At 39.6% G+C, this 22,061-nt stretch overlaps 1 protein-coding gene across 1 annotated transcript in view; it reads right to left on the bottom strand.

The window, feature by feature from the left end:
• The window catches only part of PIEZO2 (piezo type mechanosensitive ion channel component 2), a 138,434-nt gene that overhangs the window by 7,583 nt on the left and 108,790 nt on the right, over positions 1–22,061 (bottom strand). The window contains exons 34-43 of the mRNA XM_054984822.1: positions 19,763–19,945; positions 18,089–18,335; positions 15,821–15,953; positions 14,183–14,330; positions 13,859–14,073; positions 9,670–9,828; positions 8,894–9,041; positions 3,782–3,970; positions 3,527–3,616; positions 9–181 (exon numbers count right to left, since the gene is read on the bottom strand). Of these exons, the coding sequence (XP_054840797.1) occupies positions 9–181; positions 3,527–3,616; positions 3,782–3,970; positions 8,894–9,041; positions 9,670–9,828; positions 13,859–14,073; positions 14,183–14,330; positions 15,821–15,953; positions 18,089–18,335; positions 19,763–19,945 (1,685 nt within the window). The remainder of the gene's footprint in view (positions 1–8; positions 182–3,526; positions 3,617–3,781; positions 3,971–8,893; positions 9,042–9,669; positions 9,829–13,858; positions 14,074–14,182; positions 14,331–15,820; positions 15,954–18,088; positions 18,336–19,762; positions 19,946–22,061) is intronic.

The raw sequence follows: 22,061 nt of genomic DNA, 5'->3' as shown, positions 1-22,061 counted from the left end.
AGCCATACCTCTGAACACTCCATGAAACAACCAGAGTAAATGGAGAGTCTGTTTTGTTGAGCTCGTCAATCATTTTCCTTCTGCTGGGAGGACTGATGGTCCACAAGGAATTTGAATTACCTTCTAGCTGTGCAATTGTTATATCTTCTATACCATAATTCTCTAAAAATTGCAAAGCTGCCTGAAGAAATGAAATAGGAAGATAAATGAAAAAGGATGATACATAATGACCTTGAAGATATTAATGGTAGAAGGACGCACTGCCAAAACTTTATTCTTCAGTGACTTCAAAAGTATCACTGGAAACTGCTTTAAAGAAATAATATGAAACATAACCAGGGCAATAGGTGAAGCAGGAGGAAGATCTGGCAACAGTCTACTTCTTACAGGAAAGAGGAAGACCAGCATAAAGAATTTTATGCGGCTTCCCAGACCAGGGGGCCTGCACCGGATGTGCTCGGGTGTGCTCCCTTGGCCCCTGGTTATTCCCCGCCCCTCCGCAACATGGCAGCTGCCATGCTGTCTCCCCGCCCGCCTCCCCCTCATTGCCCGCAATCTGGGCCCCCAGTGAAGCCAGTGGCTCCAGGCCATCAAAGCGTGGCACTTTTTATGACAAATACCTATGTTTATATTCCAGTTTGATGGATTGTTTCTGAACAAATCACAATTAGACAAATTTTTACTGAATATGACATTTTACACAATTAACAAGAACACGTTCAAGGAATAATTTTGATAATGTCCTTTTGCTATAGGACCCAATGGGGCAGTTTCAGTGTAAGGTGATCACGGAGAAAAGCTTGTGAGGACTTGCTGGGGAGAGGAAATCACATCTCACTCACTGGGTCTATTTTCCTTCCTTGTTTGTCCCCTCCAACCCACCCACCACTGATGTATCTTTCCCCCAGCATCTCCATCACCCTTTCCTTCCTCAAACTTTCCTGTTCCTGCTTCCTCTTTCTACTCTTGCACTGTTACCTACTCCTGGTCCTGCTGTCCATTTATAAACAGCATGCCACCCTGCCCCACAGGATTTGGGATGTTAGTGCTGCATTCTGAAACTGTTTTAATATTTGTAAATTATTAAACTTTTATCTTATATCCTAGTTGTTCCTATTTTAGATGGTGTTATCTGCACTGAGCCTGCTTGCAGGGAGAACAGGCTACAAATTTAATAAAATAAAATAATGGCAAAAATAAAAGTAAAGATGGTTCCTCCTAGCTCAGGTGTTCAGAGGTTTGCTGTCTCTGCTTATGAAAGATTCCTTAACTGATAATGAATCTGTTCTTCATAAATCTGTCTAATCCTGTTTTAAAGCCTTTCATGCTTGTTGCCATCACAACATATGCTGGGAGTAAATTCCATCATTTTAAGCAAAGAAGTATTTTCTTTTGTCTGTACTGAATATACTGCCCATCAACTTTTTGGGGGGTGCACTCAAGTTCTTGTATTAGGGACAAGGAGAAGAAGTTCTTTACCTCGTGCATAGTTTTATAAACCTCTAACACCCCCCTCATTCATCTTCTTTTCTAAACTTAGATCATAGACTTTATAGCCTTTCTTCATAGGAAAGGTGCTCCAACTCTTTATTTTATAGAGTGGCCAGTTTATTATAATGCATTTGTTCTTTTGCAACATGTTCTCAGTCAGGGGTCATTTCATAGAAAAAAGAGCTGGAGGAACTCATTAGCATAAGTCATGAGCATATGCCACACCTCTTGCCATCACCAGAAGTGTGTCATTAGCATAACTGATTTGCATATGCCACACCCCCTGACATCACCTATCCTGGCTGTTTTGGACCCAATCCTGGCCATTCAGGGCCGAAATTGTGCCCAAAATGGCAAAAGGGGCTGAAAATGGCCAAAAAGGGGCCCAAAATGGTCAGGATTGGGCCGCTGCTGAGTGGGAGAATGATCCACCACCCGTCAGAGGCCCAATCTGAGCTGTTTTGGCCCAAATCCAGGCTGAAACTGGCCCCGAATGGCCGAGAGTCAGGTGGGCGGGGCCACCTGACATGTGACCTCTTTGGGGAACTGCTGGAACTGTGTTCCTGCGTGTTCCCCCTCAAAATGAGTCCTGTTCTCAGTTATGTAAAATGCTTGTCACGTATGACACAAGAGACAAAAGATAAACAAATGAACTCACAGTTCTTTTTTTTTTAATATATATATATATATATTTATTTCAATTATTAACAAAACTGTTTACAATATGAAATACAACATGGGTAAATTGTTAAAAACTACATAACAGAGAAGGGTAAAACATGGAAAGACAAATTCAAGTTGAATGATCTGATATATTTTGGATTATAGATTCAGGATTGTTTGGTATATTTTATTGGGAGGATATAGATTTTCTTTAGAAATGTATTCAAAAAAAGGGAACCATTTTCCCATAAAATTTGTTGTTTGGGGGAAATTTTCAGCTTGATAGATTCCATCATTGATTTTTTCAAATAAAAAATGGTCCCATATTTTAGAATACCAACTGGTAATTGTTGGTACAGTATGTGATTTCCATTTTAAAGCATGAACTCACAGTTCTGATCTGAACTCATGAGATAAAGAAAACCATGTGATGTATCACTGCTCTTTTGTCTGCAAACATGTGCTAAAAGTATGTATGGCACCTTACATCTCATCAGGTTTCTAAGTTTATAGAGATATGGTTCACAGCTGTGAAACTTCGTGTGTGTGTATATATATCTGTGTCTCTTTCTGCGTAGCTTTGTCTCTGTGAAATTTTTGTTTATTCTGAGCATGTTCCTGTTCTCAAATAAAAAGGGCTTTCACAGATCACTGTTTTCAGGTTCCTGGGTTAAAACTGCCACAACACTTAGTTGCCCTCTTCTGTAGTTTTTCTTGTTCCTAACCAACTGTAATGTGATTAATTCAGTTGTGCAAACTAGGAATTGAAGGTTTTAATGTCACAATGCTTGTGTGAAGGGATCGATAACGGGATCCTTGAAGGCACCTGATATAATGTTTTCCAACACAGCAGGAGTAAGCTGAGACATAATTATTAACTTCTGCTTCCTCCGTGCTAGTCTTGAGAAACTTGACAATGTTCGCTTGATGACATTCTCAGCCAGGGAATAGAACAGTAGGCCACTTTAGTAGACTCTCAGAGGACCACATCAATCACTGCAGATGATGTAACATAACATGCTTGTGTGTACATTATTTGATTCTTAGCTATCGCTTTCTGCTTAATAAACTGGTTCAACTTATAAGTCGAACATTAGTATGTATGTATTATCTCTGTTCTCAACTGGAATCTAAAAGAAATCTCTGAGCTCTCAAAAGAAACCTATGAGCCTACAGGACTTTTTTCATCCCAGTGGGACTCTGCAACACATGGACTGCACACAACTAGACTGAGTCCAAGGGTATAATCTTCTGGTCAAGCACACATTTGAATGATTTCAACATCATCATATATCATGAAAAAATAATATTAACAACATAATCTAAAGCTAAAATCTAAATGTGTAGCAAGTAGCAAAAGAAAATTACTTACAGCATCCCTAAATGCATTTAGAAAGCGGCTGTATTCATCTTTAGTCATATCTTTGAGTTGACTCTGCTGAGCACTCATTGTAAATATAGGCTGAAAAACAGGAATATATAGCTGCAGATTTTTCTTCATTAAAATTTAATTTTAAAAAATCAATAGCTTTTTACCAAAACCCAAGCTCCACATTAGTAAAAGGAAAATTTAACATAAATATAAAGAAGGAAAAATGTGCAATTTTGCATTTGGTTTTGTTTGTACCTGATAACCACCTAAGGTTATTGTAATGGAAACATCAAGAGGCTTATTTGTGACGCCTGCAACAGATTTGATTAGAGACATGAAGAGCAGAGGGAACCAGACAATACAAATCAGCAGCACAACAATCATGCCACCCATTCCGTACTTCACAACCTTCTTTTTCTTCTGGCCCCTTGGCTGGGGATATCTCTGAAATAGGCAAAAATAAAATATTAAGATAATTTTGTCTTTCTGGGCTATTTATTTATTTTATATTTTCCCTCCCTTTGTCCTGCAAAGTGGGATTGAAGGTGGCTTAGAATAAGAAAGTCAAATTAAACAAATCATATTATACAATAGAAAGTACCACAAACGTGCCATAAATCAAGTTAACCACAGTCTTCTCCCTCAGTCAACAGATCTCTCAGTGTCTCTGTTATGAGCCCCTTTCTTTCTCTCAGTTAGATTTTTCCTTTAACCCTTTTCTTCTTGCCCCCTCTGGGTAGATTGCTGCCACCAGGAATTATATTCTAAAATAACTTACATTTCCCCTTTAATAATGTGCCCAAATGTCAGGCTCCTTCATAGGATTATGTGGCCCTGAAGATAGGAATGGGATATGGGAATAACAGATGCTCTGGGTTGAAAAAAAAATAAACTTTTATTTTTACAATAAGCATATTGGTTTTATATTATTTCTTAAGCTTGATGGCTTCAAAAGAGTGTTATTTGTTCTTAAAGTTACTTTCATAGACACAGTCACTCAAATACACATAAGACTTCCTTTCAGGCGCACACACAGCTTGCCTCTCTTGCCCTGACTGAATGTTCTTTCACAAAGATACATAGTTCAGGCTTCCACACAGGTTATATTTCTCTCAGAAAAGCTTAAACATGCTCAGGCTGCACACAGCATGTCTGCTTTCCCCAGACTGAATCTTTTCTCTCTCTCAGTCTAAAAACAGCAGTTCACTCCACCCACACTCTCAGTCATCAACGAATCATCTCACTCACTCATCCCTCTCTTTCACCCTTATTCTTCATCTATACTACACAAAGTATTTAAAGACACACACACACACACATTTAAAACCATTACAGCCTCAGGCACAGAAGAGAGTGGGCCTGAGCATCTGGTTTCTCTCACCAGAGGCTGAAGTTCTCTCTCCACTCTGGCAGCCTCCTCTGAGAAATGTAGGCATCCTAGTATTGCAGCTTGGCTCTCTGACTGCTGTCCAATGGACTTTTCAACTGTCACTTGTCCAACATTCTGCCAAGCTGCATATATTTCCCATCAAAACTTGAGAGAAGCTGACAAGTGTCCAACCTGTGCCTTTTGTCACTTGTAGTTCTGCTCTGGGTTCTCTTTGTTCCTCCATTTTATGTTGTATAATCAATAATACTTACTTTAATAATATTGCTCATACAGCCTATTCGGCTCTGAGCAGTGCCACACTAGAATTAAGAGTTAAAATAGGAAAAGTCTTTTAATATATAATCTGTATAGTATTAAAATTTATCAAGTTTTTTCTTTAACCAATTGGGAGAGGACCTTGGCTACTGCTAAAGTAGTATTAAAATCCACCCCTGCTAAAAGGAGCCTCAAATTGTCCTCTGTACTTCCTGGGTCCTGGATATAGGGCTTGATCCATCTGTCTCTTGTCACATTTAGAATATTACGTTCAAATAGACAGTGTTGAAGAGTGTCTATTTGGTCAGAGCCACATTGGCAGAGTTGCTCAGTATAGGGAACCCTATTTAAACGTCCCAGCACTCTCCTGATCGAATGGCGTTCAATCTGGCTAACATAAATAATCATCAATAACGTGGAACTGTCAAGAAATTGGAGTAAGCTGGAAGAGATTGTGGCAATGTTAAACTCAAATATATCGGTGAGCATACTCTACATGCTCTTATCATAGTACTTCTATAATCCAGTTCACTCAAACAACCTAAGATCGAGGAGAGAGCTGCTGAAGGCCCTTGTTCTTTCAGATTATAAGGGCTAATATCCGAGGCCTGGACATGGTTTTTGATCAATTTACTCCAAGGGCTTTGATAGGAATCGGTCAGTAGCAGGTGAAAGTAGCCATTTGGTTCTGTAGAGAACAGGGTTTTAATCCAAAACCTAAAAGTTGCCGCCCATACCTGTGCTTCAAAGGACCTAAGTCCCAATTCTGCCCTCAATGATACTCCAGCTACACAGGGGCATCAGTAATTTTCTGAAGAAAATAGAAGAGGGAATCAATCGATTCTCCACAGACTTCAACCCACACAGGTGCTCTGTATAAAAATTGCGAGCCTACTTTACTCTTAAAGACAACGATGGCAGCTGGGATGTATTGTCCGCCTTTAGAATAAAAAAACCAAATTATTGCCTTCATGGTTATGCACGCTATGGTTCAAGCATTTCTAATGTGAGCTGTCCAAGACATATTTGAGTGGAAATAAATCCCAAGGTATTTGAACATAGTAACTTGTTCAATAAGGTTTCCATTTACACGCCAAAGATGGCTCTTCTGGCGTAAGGATCTAGAGAAATGCATCACTTTGGATTTGCTGTAGTTTATAGTTAAACCGTCTGAGGCACAATATTCAGCAAAGGAGGATAGAAGTTGACGTAGACCCACTGGGGTTCTAGATAACAACACAGTATCATCAGCATATAGTAATACTGGGATAGCGGTATTTGACAGTACAGGGGATGGAACTGTTTATCATTTAGTTTGCAAGCCATGTCGTTAATATGGAGGTTAAACAGAGTAGGAGCCAGCAAACACCCTTGTCTCACTCCTTTCTGCAGAGGAAAAAGATTTGTCAAATGCCCTTTTGAACTACAACGGACCTGGGCAGTTGAGGGTTCATAAAGCCTTTGTATTAGCCACAGAAGTCTCCGGTCCATCGAAGTCTTCCCTAGTTTTTCCCATAAGCACTTCCTTGGTATCAAATCAAAGGCTGTCTGTAGGTCTACAAAAGTCACATATAGGCGTCCCTTTGCAGCAACTGTATATTTCTTAGCCAGGTGGTGTAATAATATACAATCGTCAATTGTCGATCACCCTTTTATAAAACCTGCCTGTTCAGGGACGATAATGTTCTCAAGGAGAATCCAACAAGTAGACGGTGTAACAAAACGGAGGCATATATTTTCCCCAAGATCGATAATAAACTAATGGGCCGATAATTGCTCGGATCATTTTTGTCCCCTTTCTTATAAATAGGGACAATTATTGCTCTTTGCCATATATTAGGAATTTGGCCTGTCTGGTTAATGATAGTGAAAATGAGTGCTAAAATGTCGTACCACCAATCGAGTTTAGATGAGAAAAATTCCAGTGGAACTAAATCTGGCCCAGGGGTTCTTCCAGACTTCATTCCCTTAATAATTCCTCCCACTTCCTCTTTTGTTATTGGTGACCAGAATGGTAAATTCTCAGGCTGTTTTGGCGTAGTATTCACTGGATCATTTGATGTATATAGTGCCGAGAAATATCATTCCCATACTGGAGGGGGAATACAGAAAGTAGCTAGCTTGTGGGTTGAATAGAGGAAAGCAGTGTCCAAATTTGTTTGGAATTACCATTCCTTGAGGCATTCCCTCCATTATAGATAGCCTCGCGTTTTTTCCTATGGATCATGGCTTTATATTTCTTTTTTGTTTTTTGTTTGGAGAAACTCTTGGAGCTATAGAGGGTTACAATATTCTTTGAACCTTCAATGTTTACTTTGAGCAATTTTTTTCATTTCCTTACATTCATTGTTGAACCATGAGCAGTGAGATGGTTGGATTCTTGATGATTTACAAGTAAAGGCTGGTGTCGTCAGATCTAATAACTTGACCAAAATTAATGGAGTATGCACTGTATTCTGCCTGTTCTGTAGCTCACTAATGAGTGTTTGAGCTTCAGGGGTTTCAAGAAGAGCATTAGCTCTCGCTTCCACATGGTGGGCCCAACGGGCTGGCTTCAATAAATTGCCCTCTTGACAAAGGGCGACCTCATGGGCTAATGGTAGAACCTCAAAATTCCCTTTGATTGAGAGTGAAAGGAGCAAGTGATTGCCTCCAAGGTAAGTTTCCACTTGCAATTTCATTTTATATGGGATTATATCAGGGGAAACTAAAAAATAGTCTATCAAACTTGCTCCTCTATTTGAGGAGAACGTATACTCTCCCCTTTCATCGATGCTGGCTGGCCCGCACGTTTAGGATTATCATATTGGACATGAGAACAAAATCCAAGAGTTTCTGGCCTGCAGGATTAACTTTTCCATCTTCGGAACTTCTTTCATATAAATACAGGTATCCCAGATAGTTCGATTCATTCTTGGTATAATCAATAGATTAACCATTCTGCATTCTGGACTAGGGTTGCCAGGTCCTCTTATTCTCCCAACAGGAGGTGAGGACACAGCACTTACCTGTTTGAAAATCTTCCCAGTGCCGATGTGATGACATCTCTTCCGGGAGTGACATCATTGCACTAGCTGCAGGAATGCTTAAAGAATCGGCCTGTTTGGGGCCCAAATCATCACCAAGTGAAGCGTGGGAGAATTCCTGCGCCCAGCATGGTGATGTCACTCCTGGAAGTGACATCATAATGCCCTGCTGGAAGTGTGCCCGTGTTCGTTCCCTGTGCCTTACCCCCCACCAGTCAGGTGAGTGGTGGCAGGGGGTGAAGGCTGGGAGTAGAGGATGCCCCACCCCAACAAGGGGATTGACAGCCCTATTCTGGACCCATAATTTTCATTTTTACTGATAATCATTGTACTGCATTTTTTCAACACATTAGAATTATTTTCCTCAAACTCTTCACATAGAGATCTAAGAGGAGCAGGGATTATTATTATTTTTGTGCCAAATTAAGACCTTTTCCTCCCACAAAGTTATCAGAATAGATCAATTTGAGGAGTAGGGTGGAGTAGTCATCTTCATCTGCTCAGCCTCTGTGAGGCTTGTTTTATTTTTTATTTGCTTTTATTTAATGTTATGTTTATTTTCACCATTTCTATATTAGAGTATGGTCATATTTTTATAAAGAGATATTTCTTCCTTTTAGTACTATAATTCTTTAATATACAGTATGATCTGTCCTTTTTGCAAGGGTAAAATGAGTTAACAAGCATTTTTCTTACTTTTTCAGACTCCCGCCAGCACTTCAGGATAAATATATGGGCATAAATATCTTCAACACAGATCCAGCTAGAAAGACTTAATGTGGTATCTGTCCAAACCCAGTCCATCACTGCTCTCAATTCAGTTAAAAATGGAACTAGGCGGAATCTAAACAGAGAGAGAAATCATTATAGGTAAGCAATTTTACATTACCGTATTATATTGCATCTAATATAAAATTTCAGATTATTGATAGATTCTTAACCAATTTCAGCTAGGGAGTGCATGCCATCAGCTCCTGAAGGATCCACCAAGAGCCTGAGAAAAACAGTTGAGGCACCCCTCCACCCATTTTTCCAAGAGCTATGCTACTTCAAGACCTGTGTCTTAAAAGGAAGGCAAGAGAGATACCCAGACAGATATCCCGGCCAGTTCATACCATCAACTCCTGAGATAATCAATGGCCTGAGACAATTTCTAGTTTATTGTTTTGCCTTTATGACACTGGATATCTTGACATAATTATTAACTGTGAGTAGTTTTAACTAATGCTACAAGATATATTTTCCATCATTCATAAAACTTAGGTTTATTTTATGATTAATTATCTGTTTAAATGCTATTTTCATGAATGTTAATCAATTAACCACATTAAATAACTAGAACTTCCAACGAAAAGAAACCCTTAAGGTGCCAAATGTAAAAAAAAAAAATGACAGCAAAAAAGAATGGGAAATATTAACCAGGAAAGAAATATAAAGTTTATGTGCTTGTGGACATATAGATAGACCCTTACCCTTGAAATAAGAAGAGGTTTACATAATTATAACTTTTTGTGAGGAAATTGCCAAGTACACGGGTTGGGTAGCCACAGCGTATCTGATATGCTGATAATCCAAAATAAACACATTTCACAAAATACCAGAGTTGTGCAACTATATTTTGGCTAAATTTCCTGCAATGTAATTCAGAAAGAAAGAAAATTAATTTTTATACATGTATGCTCTGGAACAATCTTGTAATCCAAAAAAATACTTGTCAGTCTCTCTCTTATCTCTGCATTGGAGGCTACTTTTGAAGCCCCCATTCCCCAGTTTAAGTTGCCTTTTTAAAAATAGCTTTTACTAAAAAGGGAATATGGAAGCTCAAAATACATTGCAGAGCCCTTTGGAGGGGGGCTATAGCATAGTAGTAAAGTGGCTGGCATCTGAGCCAGCAATCTCCAGGTTTGACTCCCACTACTGCCATGAACTCTGCAGGTGGCCTTGGATAAACCACTCCTCTCAGCACCAGCTCCCCAGCTGTATTGTGGGGATAATAATAACACTGGCTTTGTTCACTGCTCTGAGAGTCTCTCTACATGAGATGAATTACGTGAGGATGCTCAAGTGAAGGAAGATGCAATGTTAGCTGGAAAGAGAAGTTAAAAAGACAGATTGGAAGGCTCTGTCAGTTTCACCTCTCTACAGCCAGCAAATATTGCTCCTCAGAGGGTTTGTTTATTCCATCTTTGCCTCCCGGAAGGCTCTGTCAAACAATAAACCCTCTGAGGAGTGATCTTTGTCAGCTCTAGAGAGGTGAAATTGACAGAACCTTCCGATCTGTCTTTTAAAATTCGGCTTCCTGGCTACCATTGCATCTCCCTTCACTTGAGTGTCCTCGTGTAATTCGTCTCATGTAGAGAGATCCTGAGAATGGCACTAATCTGTCCTGAAGGAGGTTTATAAGCACATTGTTATTGTTATTATTTATTTATTATTATCCCTGTGGAGGAAAACCTCACTGTTCAGTACAAAAATTTAGCAAGACCTCATTTATTTTGGCAATTACTATCAAAACATTGGCAATTTATTTAGTTGATTTATATTCCACCTCTCCAGAGAACTGCTTAAGGCAGCTCACAAAGTTAAAAAAATGCAGTAATATAAACAATATAATGATCAATTTACAGAGTCAACTATGCATTAAAATGAATTTCCAGAAGTTTCTAAACTTCTGAGCCAGTTTGGTGTAGTGGTTAAGAGCGGCACGACTCTAATCTGGAGAACCGGGTTTGATTCCCCACTCCTCCACTTGAAGCCAGCTGGGTGACCTTGGGCTAGTCACAGTTCTCTGGAGCTCTCTCAGCCCCACCCACCTCACAGGTGTTTTGATGTGGGGATAATAATGGCATACTTTGTAAACTGCTCTGAGTGGGCATTAAGTTGTCCTGAAGGGCGGTATATAAATTGAATGTTATTATTATTATTAAAGTACATTTGTAGAAGATGAAAGAATGAAAGATTGGCTCCTGCCAACTTTTCCACAATCAAAAAGAAGGAGAAAAGGACTCTTTTAAACCACCAAAAAGATTATGCTGGGAGTGATGGGATCCATGTGAACAAATGCTATGCAGGATGCAAGTTGCAGTGAGGATGGGAATCTGCCAAGACTGAGCAAAAAAGCTGGTAGTATCCAATCCTACATCATTTACTGATTTTGGAAAAGTTTGCTTTGTTTTGGGTATCCATTTTGTGTGTTAAGGTGTTACAACCTTAAATTCCTTTCTGAATGACACAGGAAAGGATACAGTTTGCTCTCTTTGATCCATGTACATTTAGTTGGAGCAATTTAGTTGGCCTTCAGATTTCAAGCAAATTCTGTCATCATAAACTTAAATTCTGCACAAGCCTTACTTGGAAAGCAAGTCACCTTTTTAAGATAGAGCAAGACCAGCTGAGTAAAGGACAAAAGTAGTTTAATTTGAGGACTGCCTTCAGTTTACATCAGTAACACATAAGCAAAACATAGCAGACCCGATACAATAACAAATCAACTAACAGTGATTCTTTGCTAAGCAAGGATTCTGTGAATATTTTTACTTCAAAAATCGACACAGCATGCCGGACCAGCTCATAGTATGTAAACGATAATCTAAGAAAAGGCCTTGTACAGTTAGACCCCCAACTCTTAAGCTTTCTTAAACCATGTGTAAGGTTTGGCAGACTTCAATTTCCAGTGGATTACGTAGCACCACGACAATTCTTGTAAAGAAAACTTAACCAGATGGACTTCAATCAGACCCAGCAAAGCATTTGTCTATGCTCCTAAGTAAGAATGCACAGTCACTTAATGCAATGGGTTGGATCCAAGATTTCATAAATGAAGCAAGTTCATGGAAGCAATTTTAACAACTTTTTCCCTCAGCATCCCCAAGAATACTTGACAAACTTTTGCTGATGGATGGGGATCCCAGAACAATACGCCAAGAAGCATGGGACAAGGGAAAATGCAGCATGGAGCAGTAACTGAATTAAAACTGTCTCACCTCACAATTGCGAGAAACACAAGCTCCATGAACTGAGCAGCAGATCATGCAAAAGTGAGGGAAAGTTGTTTCAGCCAGTTTTCTCTCTCCGCTGCATCTCTCCCCTCCCCTCCCTGGACTGCATGGCATATTGTTCTGGAGATTTGGATCCTCATCAGAAGCTTTTCAAGGACACAGAGGGCTTCTGAGATGCAGGGAAAGTGGTAAAAATTGCTTCTTCAAATTTGGTCCATATGCAGAAACTGGAGCCAACCTATTTTATACTTAAACTGTTAAAATGTAATGATGTACACAAGGTAAAGGTAAAGATAGTCCCCTGTGCAAGCACCGAGTCATTACTGACTCATGGGATGACGTTGCATCATGATGTTTTCTTGGCAAACTTTTTGTTACAAGGTGGTTTGCCATTGCCTTAGCAACAATGAAGTCAGTCCACTCATGACAAATATGGTTAGATAAAGCAAGTCTACAAAACCTGAGTGCCTGATACATCACTGAAGCACGATGCATGCAAGAGAAGTATCAATATATCTACTTCTCAATGTGGCCCCATCAGTGGATACTTAAATCCATAGACTGGGGCCATAGACACACAAATCTTTCTAAAATCCAGGAAAACTTCAAGTTTTCTGAAAAATCTGAAATCTTAAAAAATAATGGGAAAGAAAATAATACCTTCCAAAAGGAGCACTTGTAGCTTTAAGAAACTGATACCCTCAGTGGCCATTGCTAGACAACCTTCAAGCCTTGGTTTTTTGTTACAAAAATACAGGGGGAGGGGTCAGGGCCCTTTCAAGCCTGTTTTGGTCTTTAAGGAAGAACTCATTGGGGCCAGGTCTTGCAGCAACCACTAGGCAACTTGATACCACATAACATGTTACCTAGGTCCAGCTGCTTGCTACTATTCAACAGCAGCCATTGCATGGAAACCAGTGTGGTGTGATGGTTAGAGTTTCAGATTAGGATCTAGGAGTTTCAGCTCATCACTCTGATGTTGAAGCCCACTGGGTTACCTTTGAGAAGGTATAATTGGTCTGTCTAACCTACATCACAGGGTTGTTGTGAGTATAAAATGGAGCCGAGTAGAATGATGTAAGCAGCTTTAGAGAAAGATGAGATATAAATAAAGTTAATAAATAAAATATATAGTTGAAGATAGAGGCAAATAAAACTTGGATTTGTTGGTGAGCAGAAAGCAGGGAAAGGTAAGGATATAGGCGAAGGGGGAAAGGAACTAGTATGGAGAAGGGGATATAGGGGAATGCGAGATGCTTCCCACAAGTCCTTGTGGGTTCCCACTGTGCAACCGGGCCCAGCCCTTCGGCTGGCACCATGCAATTGAGCCTGGCTAGGTTGCCAGCACTGTTCAACTGGGCCAATCTTCCCAGATAGTGGTTGCCAGGGGAAGGAAAGGACACTAAATATTGGAGGGAGGGCTAAAGAAAGGTTGGCTTGTGGGTGAGGACAGAAGGAAGCAGAAAAACTGAGAGGTGCTATGGGGGCTTTTAGAAAAACGAAAAGGAAATCATGGGGGAGGTGAGATGCCCCCTTAGAAGTTCTTGTGGGTCCTTCTCTTTGTATCTTTGTTATTTGTTTAGATTCTGTACACCTCTTTAAGTAAGTGAATATAACACTGTTAAATTAATTCATTTAAATAATATTCTTTAAAAGCATTTACCTCTCTGTCACTCCAGGCAATATAAAAAACATCCAGAAGTGTATACCAAAAACAAGGATGACCTGGAAGATGACTTTTCCCATGACAGTCTTCCTGAGATAGAGTGCCCTATCTACTACCATGGTTCCAAACTGAATTAGCACCATCACTAAGAAGGCTTCTGGCACTTGGTCCTCTGATAAAGAAGATGTAATATCTGCTGCTGCAGAGTGTTTCTAGGAAGAAAGGTATAAGAAGACACAAGCAACAAATTCTCTTATTTACTTCAGCAGATCATCATCTGCAGTAGATTAACTCAAACACATCAGGCTTCGTGTAACATACCCCAAAAGCCCAGAATCCAAACACAATGATGATGAAATCCACAGTGTCTGCAAGGAACATGAGGACATAAACATCTGTCACAGCACTGTAATCTGGGTGAATGAGGTTGTAGAAAAACTGTCTGATTGGCACATACACTTGAAGTGTCCTGAAATTATAAAAAATATCATCTCACTTAAAACAAGCAGCTATGTAAAGAACTGTGCACTTTGATTTGTTAGAAACAGGTGTTTACTGAAGTGTTTAATGACCAATAGCTAACATTTGAACCCATATAGAACTTGCAGGCACGTAATGAAGTTGATGGACAGTAGATTCAGGACAATTATAATTGCTTCTTCAAGCATCACCACAGGATGCAGTAATGATTGCTAGTGCAGTTAGATTTAAAAGAGAATTAGACAAATGCATGAAATGCATCTCTAATGTGCCCTACACATTACAGCAACAATAAGGCACTTCTTATCTTATTTATGTTTCAGTAGTTACAGTAGACAAGACTTCTGCACTTGTAACCGATTTTTACCTTCATTAATCTATTTTGAACATTTTGTTTGTTTCAAAAACAGTGTTCATAACTAGGAGTGTGCAGCAACAGAAAGATTTGGTTTGCCTGCTTTGGAACCCGCTCATTGCCCCGAAGATTTGGAGCACACCAAAACCAAAACTTCCCATCCCACCGCTTATTTCACCCAATGGGAGGGGGAGGAGGGGGTTCCCTCCTCCTCCTCCCCCCATGGGGGGAATATGCAGTGGGGCAGGGAGGGTTCCGCGCTTCAGCTGGCAGGCGCAGGGGGATCCCCCGTGTTTGCCAGCTGAAGGGCCCTTTCCATGACACTTGCAAGCAGCAGGAAAAGGCCCTTCTCACGCTTCATGATCTACAATTACAAAAGTGGAATCTTATGCAGACTCTTATGCAGAGTCTTATCTTTGATGTTTCAATCGAACTAACATTTTGTTTTCATAACTATAGAGGAAACATTCAAAATGTGGAGACATTTTCTGCAAGAGCATGCAAAGAAATAAAATAAATAGGGTGAGGGAGAAATTTATGGAGCTTGTATAAGGTGTGTGTGCAGGGAAGCCTTTCCCCACTACATGTTCTATAAACAATATTCCTCAGATTTCAATACATTTATCCTGGTGCAAAACAACTAGAACAGACTTCTGTTCAAACAAGCTTGCAATATTTATTCCAATCAAATATCAGTGTTTTTTGGTTATGTTATCTCTAATGTTCCATGGACTAATGTTTCCTGATATTTATGTAATTTCTTATACATAGCACTGAAATGGTTTCCTGCCAGGAAAGATTCACTAAACACAGTTGGAGTAGGCCCTATTTCTGCCCTCAGTCCATAGGATTCTTCTACCATTCAATTCAGCAGGATTGGGCGATCAGACAGACACTATTCAGTGGTATCAGAAAGAGAGACCTGGACTGGTATAGGGCAGTGACATCACCTTGCCACATTTGCTTCATGAGGCCCATGCACATGGGGAGTGCCACTGGGCGCAGTTCACCCACAAGTGGAACCTATAGCTCCTTCCTAAAATATTCCACTGTAATATATCTTTGTGTTCTACATGCATTGTTCTGTCTTTTGTTAAGTCTGATAAAAAATTTTAATTGCTCACTTTTTAATTGTAAATGCCTTAGCTATGATCAATTGTTCTCGCAGTTTTTCCACAAGAAGTTCTTTCTTTGATTTTTGCTTTATGCTCAAAACGCTGCTCCCTTTTTGACTGCTGTTCCGTGTGCTGGTACTACCTGAGAATGCCAGAGGAGGTTGGGGAGGGGGGGGGGGAGTTGAGAAGGAAAACATTACAGAATGGTATGCTAATCTTAAAACAATATATTTAATTTATTAAAGACTGAAAGTATAGCTTTAGTTCTAGTAAAGACTGCAAAATATAATCTTTGTTGCAATTTCATTCAAAGAAAGACGTTTTCAAATGAAGCCATGCAACCTTAAAGTAACACATGGTGAAAGAGTATTGGTTCGACCGCGTCATCATCTAAGATACTATATACCTACAACCAGACAATAAAAAAGCCTACAACATCATGCTAACAAGCTGTCAATTAAAGTAACAGAAATTTTAAAAAATGGAGAACCTACAGGGACTGTGGGTGGAGGTCATTTCATTTCTCTTGAATTCTCTTCCCCACACTGTTTTCTCCTTCTTCCCTCCCAGCAGCCCTCATATCCTCTCCCCTTCTCTTGCTTCTTTCTTTCCTTCCTACTGACCAGCCAACCTTTCTTTTATCCCCCCCCCTCTATCTTTAGCTTCATTATATTTATTTATACACTGCCTTTCTCCCCAATGGGGACCCCAAGCAGCTTATATCATTCTCTGCTCCTTCACTTAATTCTCACAATAATCACGTGAGGTAGATTCTGCTAAGAGACAATGACTGGCCCAAAAGTCACCCAAAGAGGAGATTTGAACCTGGGTCTCTTAGATCCTAGTCTGACATTCTAACCAGTACACTACACTGGCTCTCAGCTTTCCCATTCTGCCTTCCCAATGGCAGTCTCTCCTTGGGAAAATCTACTCAGTTGTAAAAGTTGTGTGGTAGCCAGTAGCTCAGGTGATTTGTGTAGTCGCCACAGCCTGGATGGGCCAAGTTATGCAAGTTGTGTGGTGGCTGCTTCTGGGCCCAGGTGGGTTGTATGCTGCACTTGGGTGATTTGTGCAAATTGCATGGTAGCAATTTGTCCAGTGGTTTCTGTGGGGCCTGATTCCAATGAGTCTTCCTTCCAGGATGAGGGGAGCAGGGGTGGGCTGAGAAGGCAAACTAGCTGTGGAAAGTGACCTCCTTGTATCATTAACAAAGAAACCAACATTTGAAGGCTGGCAATATTCTGGTGGTGGCCTAGCAAATCTCACAATGGCCACTGAGATCTCAGATACCACTCATTTCTTAAAAGCAGAAGTGTTGCTTTTTATTGTTTGTGGTGGTTGTGGTAGTGAATCCCTCAATGTATGTGTATGTGTGTATATTATTTTTTTTACATTTTAGATTTTTCTGCGAACCTGGGGCTATTCTCAGGTGTGCAGAAAGATCTGGCTTGTCTGCTAATGGCTCTAGTCTCTGGATTTAAGTGTCCATATATGGGATCATGTTGAGAATTAGATATATGTTGATACAGCAGGCAAACTGTATGTGTGCCTTTCTGGAATGGAAAATGGAGAAAGGAAGAAGATACACAGAATTATGATCTTATCTTAAATAGAATGACTATGGTGCCTATGCTGTTGGAGGGCCTGTTGATTTATTACTTTCTTCTTCTAGCGTCAAATAGTAAAATATTGTGCTGAATATTGCAAACAGGTTATCACAAGTCTTTTTGCTTCCAGATATAATTTAAAATTTAGCCTAGAGCTAGAACTACATGTTACTTTAGCATGTACTTTTTCCAAGCTTTGTGTTTGCTGAATAATGTGAATTTGGGGCAAGACATTTCAGAGGAGAAGCACTGGATAGTAAAACAGTTTTTAACTCTTCTTGAAAACCCATTTAGAGGAAACTGCATGTGTGAGAGAAGTAGTAGGCAGGAGACATGCCCGTTTCTTTGTCTGCTGTTTCCTTTAATATGCACCCCACTGTATTAGCTATTCAGAAAGTTTGAATCGATGGCTGCTGAAGCAATTGCCTTATTTTGGCCTAGTTCTGCCCTAATTTTCATATGTGTCTGCATTTTCTTGTGACAAAAACATAGTATTGGACTGAGAAATAAATTAAATATCCATGCAAAAAGTGTTTTGTTTTGCATTATATACATTTCACCCTTTTCTTTAATAGTACATAAGATGAGCAAGTTCACACTTCACACTCTGAAGCAAGTACAAATATTCCAATCAGTTTTAGAGACTGGTTGCTGTTTATGATCCACATACCTCGTTTTGACCGGTGCGAGGAGAAGCTGGATCTGTGTGAGAGCTGCGATCCACTGCTTGAACTTTTCCTACGGATGGCAGTCTGCTGCTCTGGGAAATGGACATGTACGGACTCAACAGATGCTGCCAAATCCACTGATGTCAGAGTGTTGGCAGAACCTCTCCTGTCTGACTCAGCCATCTCATCATCAGAATCATCTTTGCTGATGAAGTCTCCTCCATCATCTTCATCCCACAATCCATGACACTAATGGAAACAAATGATAAAGATTTTACGCATCCATATTGGGTCAGAGAAAAATTCCCAAAATAATAGACATGTAATATTTTTAGTTCTAGAGAACTCAAAAGCTTGCTCATTGTTGTGTGATATTTTGGTGGATATCAGTAAAAGGAAATAAATAAAAGAAATATAAAACACTGACTATGGGTTATACTTCAGGTATTTATTACCCAAATCCTACGTATATATTATTAATGAAAGTAAATATCACTGGAATGTATTAAAAATATATCAATACATATGAAAGAAAAGGATTGTTACAAGTAGTGCTCCTACAAAGGCAATGTAAAGATGCTAGTCGCAGAAGTTAAAGATGAACTATAACATCTACTGATTGTCATTTTAAGAAATATTATATACAGGTATTTTATTGCATAACTTTTTTCCTTATTACAGAGCAGAAATACCTCAAAATCATGCCACATAAAATTTTAAATTTCAGTAGTATATTGGGAAGTCTAATGTTCCTGTTGTCATATCTGCTTATTAAGTTAGCCTAACATACAGGTTATAGCAGCATATCATCATGCTAAAAACACTAAATAGCTGAACTTAAGGATACAATTGTATTGAACAAATGTTTACTTTTTTAAAAAAAAGATACCACCACACTACAGTAACACTGTTGGTATTAAAGTACTTAATTCTAAAATGAAAGATACGACACCCCAGAACATCTTGGATATCACAGCCCTAATCTAGATGTGTAGGGGCTGATTAGCAGACACAGAACAGGACTTAGAACAAAGCCTTGGTTAATCCAGGCCAACTAACTATGGCTGTTCCAAGAAGGCTGAAGATAACGCTGGTAAAGATATTGGAGGCACAGCAGCTCCTCTCTGCTTGGCTCTTATGAAATTCAAGATCATACATCCTGGGAAGAAGGGGATGTTAATTCAGTGCCATTAAACCTTAAAGCATCCTGCTATGTTACTCTTAAGAATCCTGAGTTTGGGGCTAGAGTGTGCACCATTCAGTAACTGCAGCTAATTGAAAAACATCTGAGGCAGATCAATTAATATATAGGGACAGGTGAGGAAAGAAATTAATACTACATTTTTAAACTGTTACAAGCTTTATGCCCTCAAATTGGGAAATTACATAAGTAAACATATAAAGAAATGTATCTCCCTCTCACTAAGGGTTGAAATCACAGCATGCACACACCTTCACATCAGGACCAATATCTGTTAACTAATCATGTTCAGGCCTGATTTTCAGTTTCGTATTTTGCTGTTTAATACCGCCAACTCTCCTTGTATTTCAGACTCATAATTTATAGCATGGAAATAGTAATCCAAGTATGTCAGATGTCTGATTATACATAAACAAAAATCTGTACAAAAAGTGAAGCTAATTTATACATAATACATGTATATATTTCAAAATACCTTTAAAATAGATCGGTGGAAAAACAAAGCAAGTAACTGAACAAGGTCATAGTGGACATAACCCTCTTTCTTCTCAATACCAATAATATTGGGAGGATGGTAAGGTTTATCTTTGTTGACTTCAATAAGAGCATTCCAAGGGAAGAAGCCAAACTGGAAGAAATACTTTATAACTATTGTCACCTGTACAAAAAAAAAATGTAAAAGTGAAAAGTAGCCTTGTATCAACCAGAAAAATTAAGTCACGAAGCAGCAATGTTGCTTGGAGACTTCAGCCTCTCCTAAGGAGAGAAACAGTGCAATCCTAAGCAGAGTTACTCCAGCCTATCCTAAGCAGTGCAACTCTGCTTAGGATTGTACTGAAAGTGGTGTAAAAGATATACTTTATTTCAGAGTACAGTTTGGCAGATGCACGGCTGTGGCTTGAACAGAAAAGGAAAGGAAGAAAGGAAGGAAGCCAGGAAGCCATGCAGGCAGTTGGAATAAGGGCTATAAAAGATGCATTTTATATCAGAGTTTTAAAGTTCACAAAGCACACAGAAAGAAAGAGGGAGGGATCAGGAACTGTGGATCCTTAGCCAAGACAAGGGAGAGGTGGCTCGTTTTGCTGCAGCCTTGTTCCCCATCCCCATTTACCATGTTTAACCAATAGCAAATGAGCTGCATATGTAGTAAGGCTGAGGAACCAGCATAAAAGAAATCATTAGTGGCCTATGTGTAAAGCGGTCCCCCCTCTTTCCAGCATCTTTAATGGCTACAATAGAAAGTTTTCTACTTTGCCACATAGAGGAGCAGATAAAAACATTCCAAGGTACGAGATGAGCATACACCCCCTCTTCTCTTGAAAGATATGTGTTTGGCACTGTGTAGATCATGGTGTTGGAGAAGGGGTTAGCGTTAAACCAAATAAGGCAAAAGATGCAATTTAGCAATATGATAGGCTACACAAAGCTTGCAGAAATCTCATGAGAATAGCTGTGTGAAGTGAACAAAACCAATCAGTGGGTATACAGGTGGTCAAGTGTATGTGAAAATCAATAACAACAGAATAATGACCTTAGTGATGTAAGCAAAAAGTATAAAAGATCAGGTATTTCTTTGTCTTACTAGAACACATGGAGGCCTGCTTTCAGGTCGTGTTCTCTATATTGCAATATATAAACCAACATTTACAGCCCTTGTTCATCTCATTCCTTTGTCTCAAATTGGGTTGGGGGCAAAGGTGCACAGTTTTGTGTAACAAGGCTTTGCAAGAGGACAAAGGAGCTCAGGAGAGCAACCAGGGAATCTGCTTGGAAATGGAAAAGGAAGCTGTGGTACATGTATGTGTGTACACACACATATATAAAGAGGGTTATTCAAACTAAGACTAAACAGGTTATGTACAGAAAACTGGTTTAAACAAACCAGTTTGTCACACATGAATTGAATGCACATCATAAGGCAATGAATTTTGTAAATAATTATAGATCCAGAGGAGTTAGCCGTGTTAGTCTGTAGTAGCAAAATCAAAAAGAGTCCAGTAGCACCTTTAAGACTAACCAATTTTATTATAGCATAAGCTTTCGAGAATCAAGTTCTCTTCATCAGATGCCTGATCAAAACTGGGCAGATACAGAAGAGGAGGGGGAAAGAGAGAGAAAAGGGAGGGGTCATAAATCACAAGAAGGCAGAATGCAATTAGCATAGAGGCAATCAAAACATTCCTTTGCTTGGAAATGTAAACATCTCCTTTTGGTGTGCAGTCAGTTTGTAGCAGTGAAGGTGTCCAATTCCTATGTAGTATAAGCCTTCGGTAACCACAGCTCTCCCTGCCAGTTGCATCTGACAAAGAGAACTGTGGTCCCCGAAAGCCCACACCAGGCGTCACTGGGCTCCCCCAGATCATGCCTCTGTAAAGAGAATCTGTTACCTGTGGTAATGTGATAACCATTCATAGTCTCTATTCAGTCCCCGCTTGACAGAGTCAAATTTGCATATGAATTCCAATTCAGCAGCCTCCCGTTGGATTTTGGTTTTGAAAGGTTTCTGTTGAACCACAGCGACCTTTAAGTCTTTGGTGGAATGTCCTGGTAGATTGAAGTGTTCTCCCACTGGTTTTTGGACATTTCCATTTCTAATGTCAGATTTGTGTCCATTTATTCTTTTGCGTAGAGGTTGGCTGGTTTGTCCAATGTACAGAGCAGAAGGACATTGTTGGCACATGAGGGCATATATCAGATTGGAGGATGAGCAGCTGTAAGAGCCAGAGACAGTGTAGTTGATGCCATTGGGTCCTGTAATTGTATTCCCTGGGTAG

This window comes from Eublepharis macularius, chromosome 7 (assembly GCF_028583425.1).
Source record: "Eublepharis macularius isolate TG4126 chromosome 7, MPM_Emac_v1.0, whole genome shotgun sequence".
Lineage (NCBI taxonomy): Eukaryota > Metazoa > Chordata > Lepidosauria > Squamata > Eublepharidae > Eublepharis > Eublepharis macularius.
Note: the sequence above shows the minus strand (reverse complement) of the source record. Positions and strands in the feature narration are given on the sequence as shown.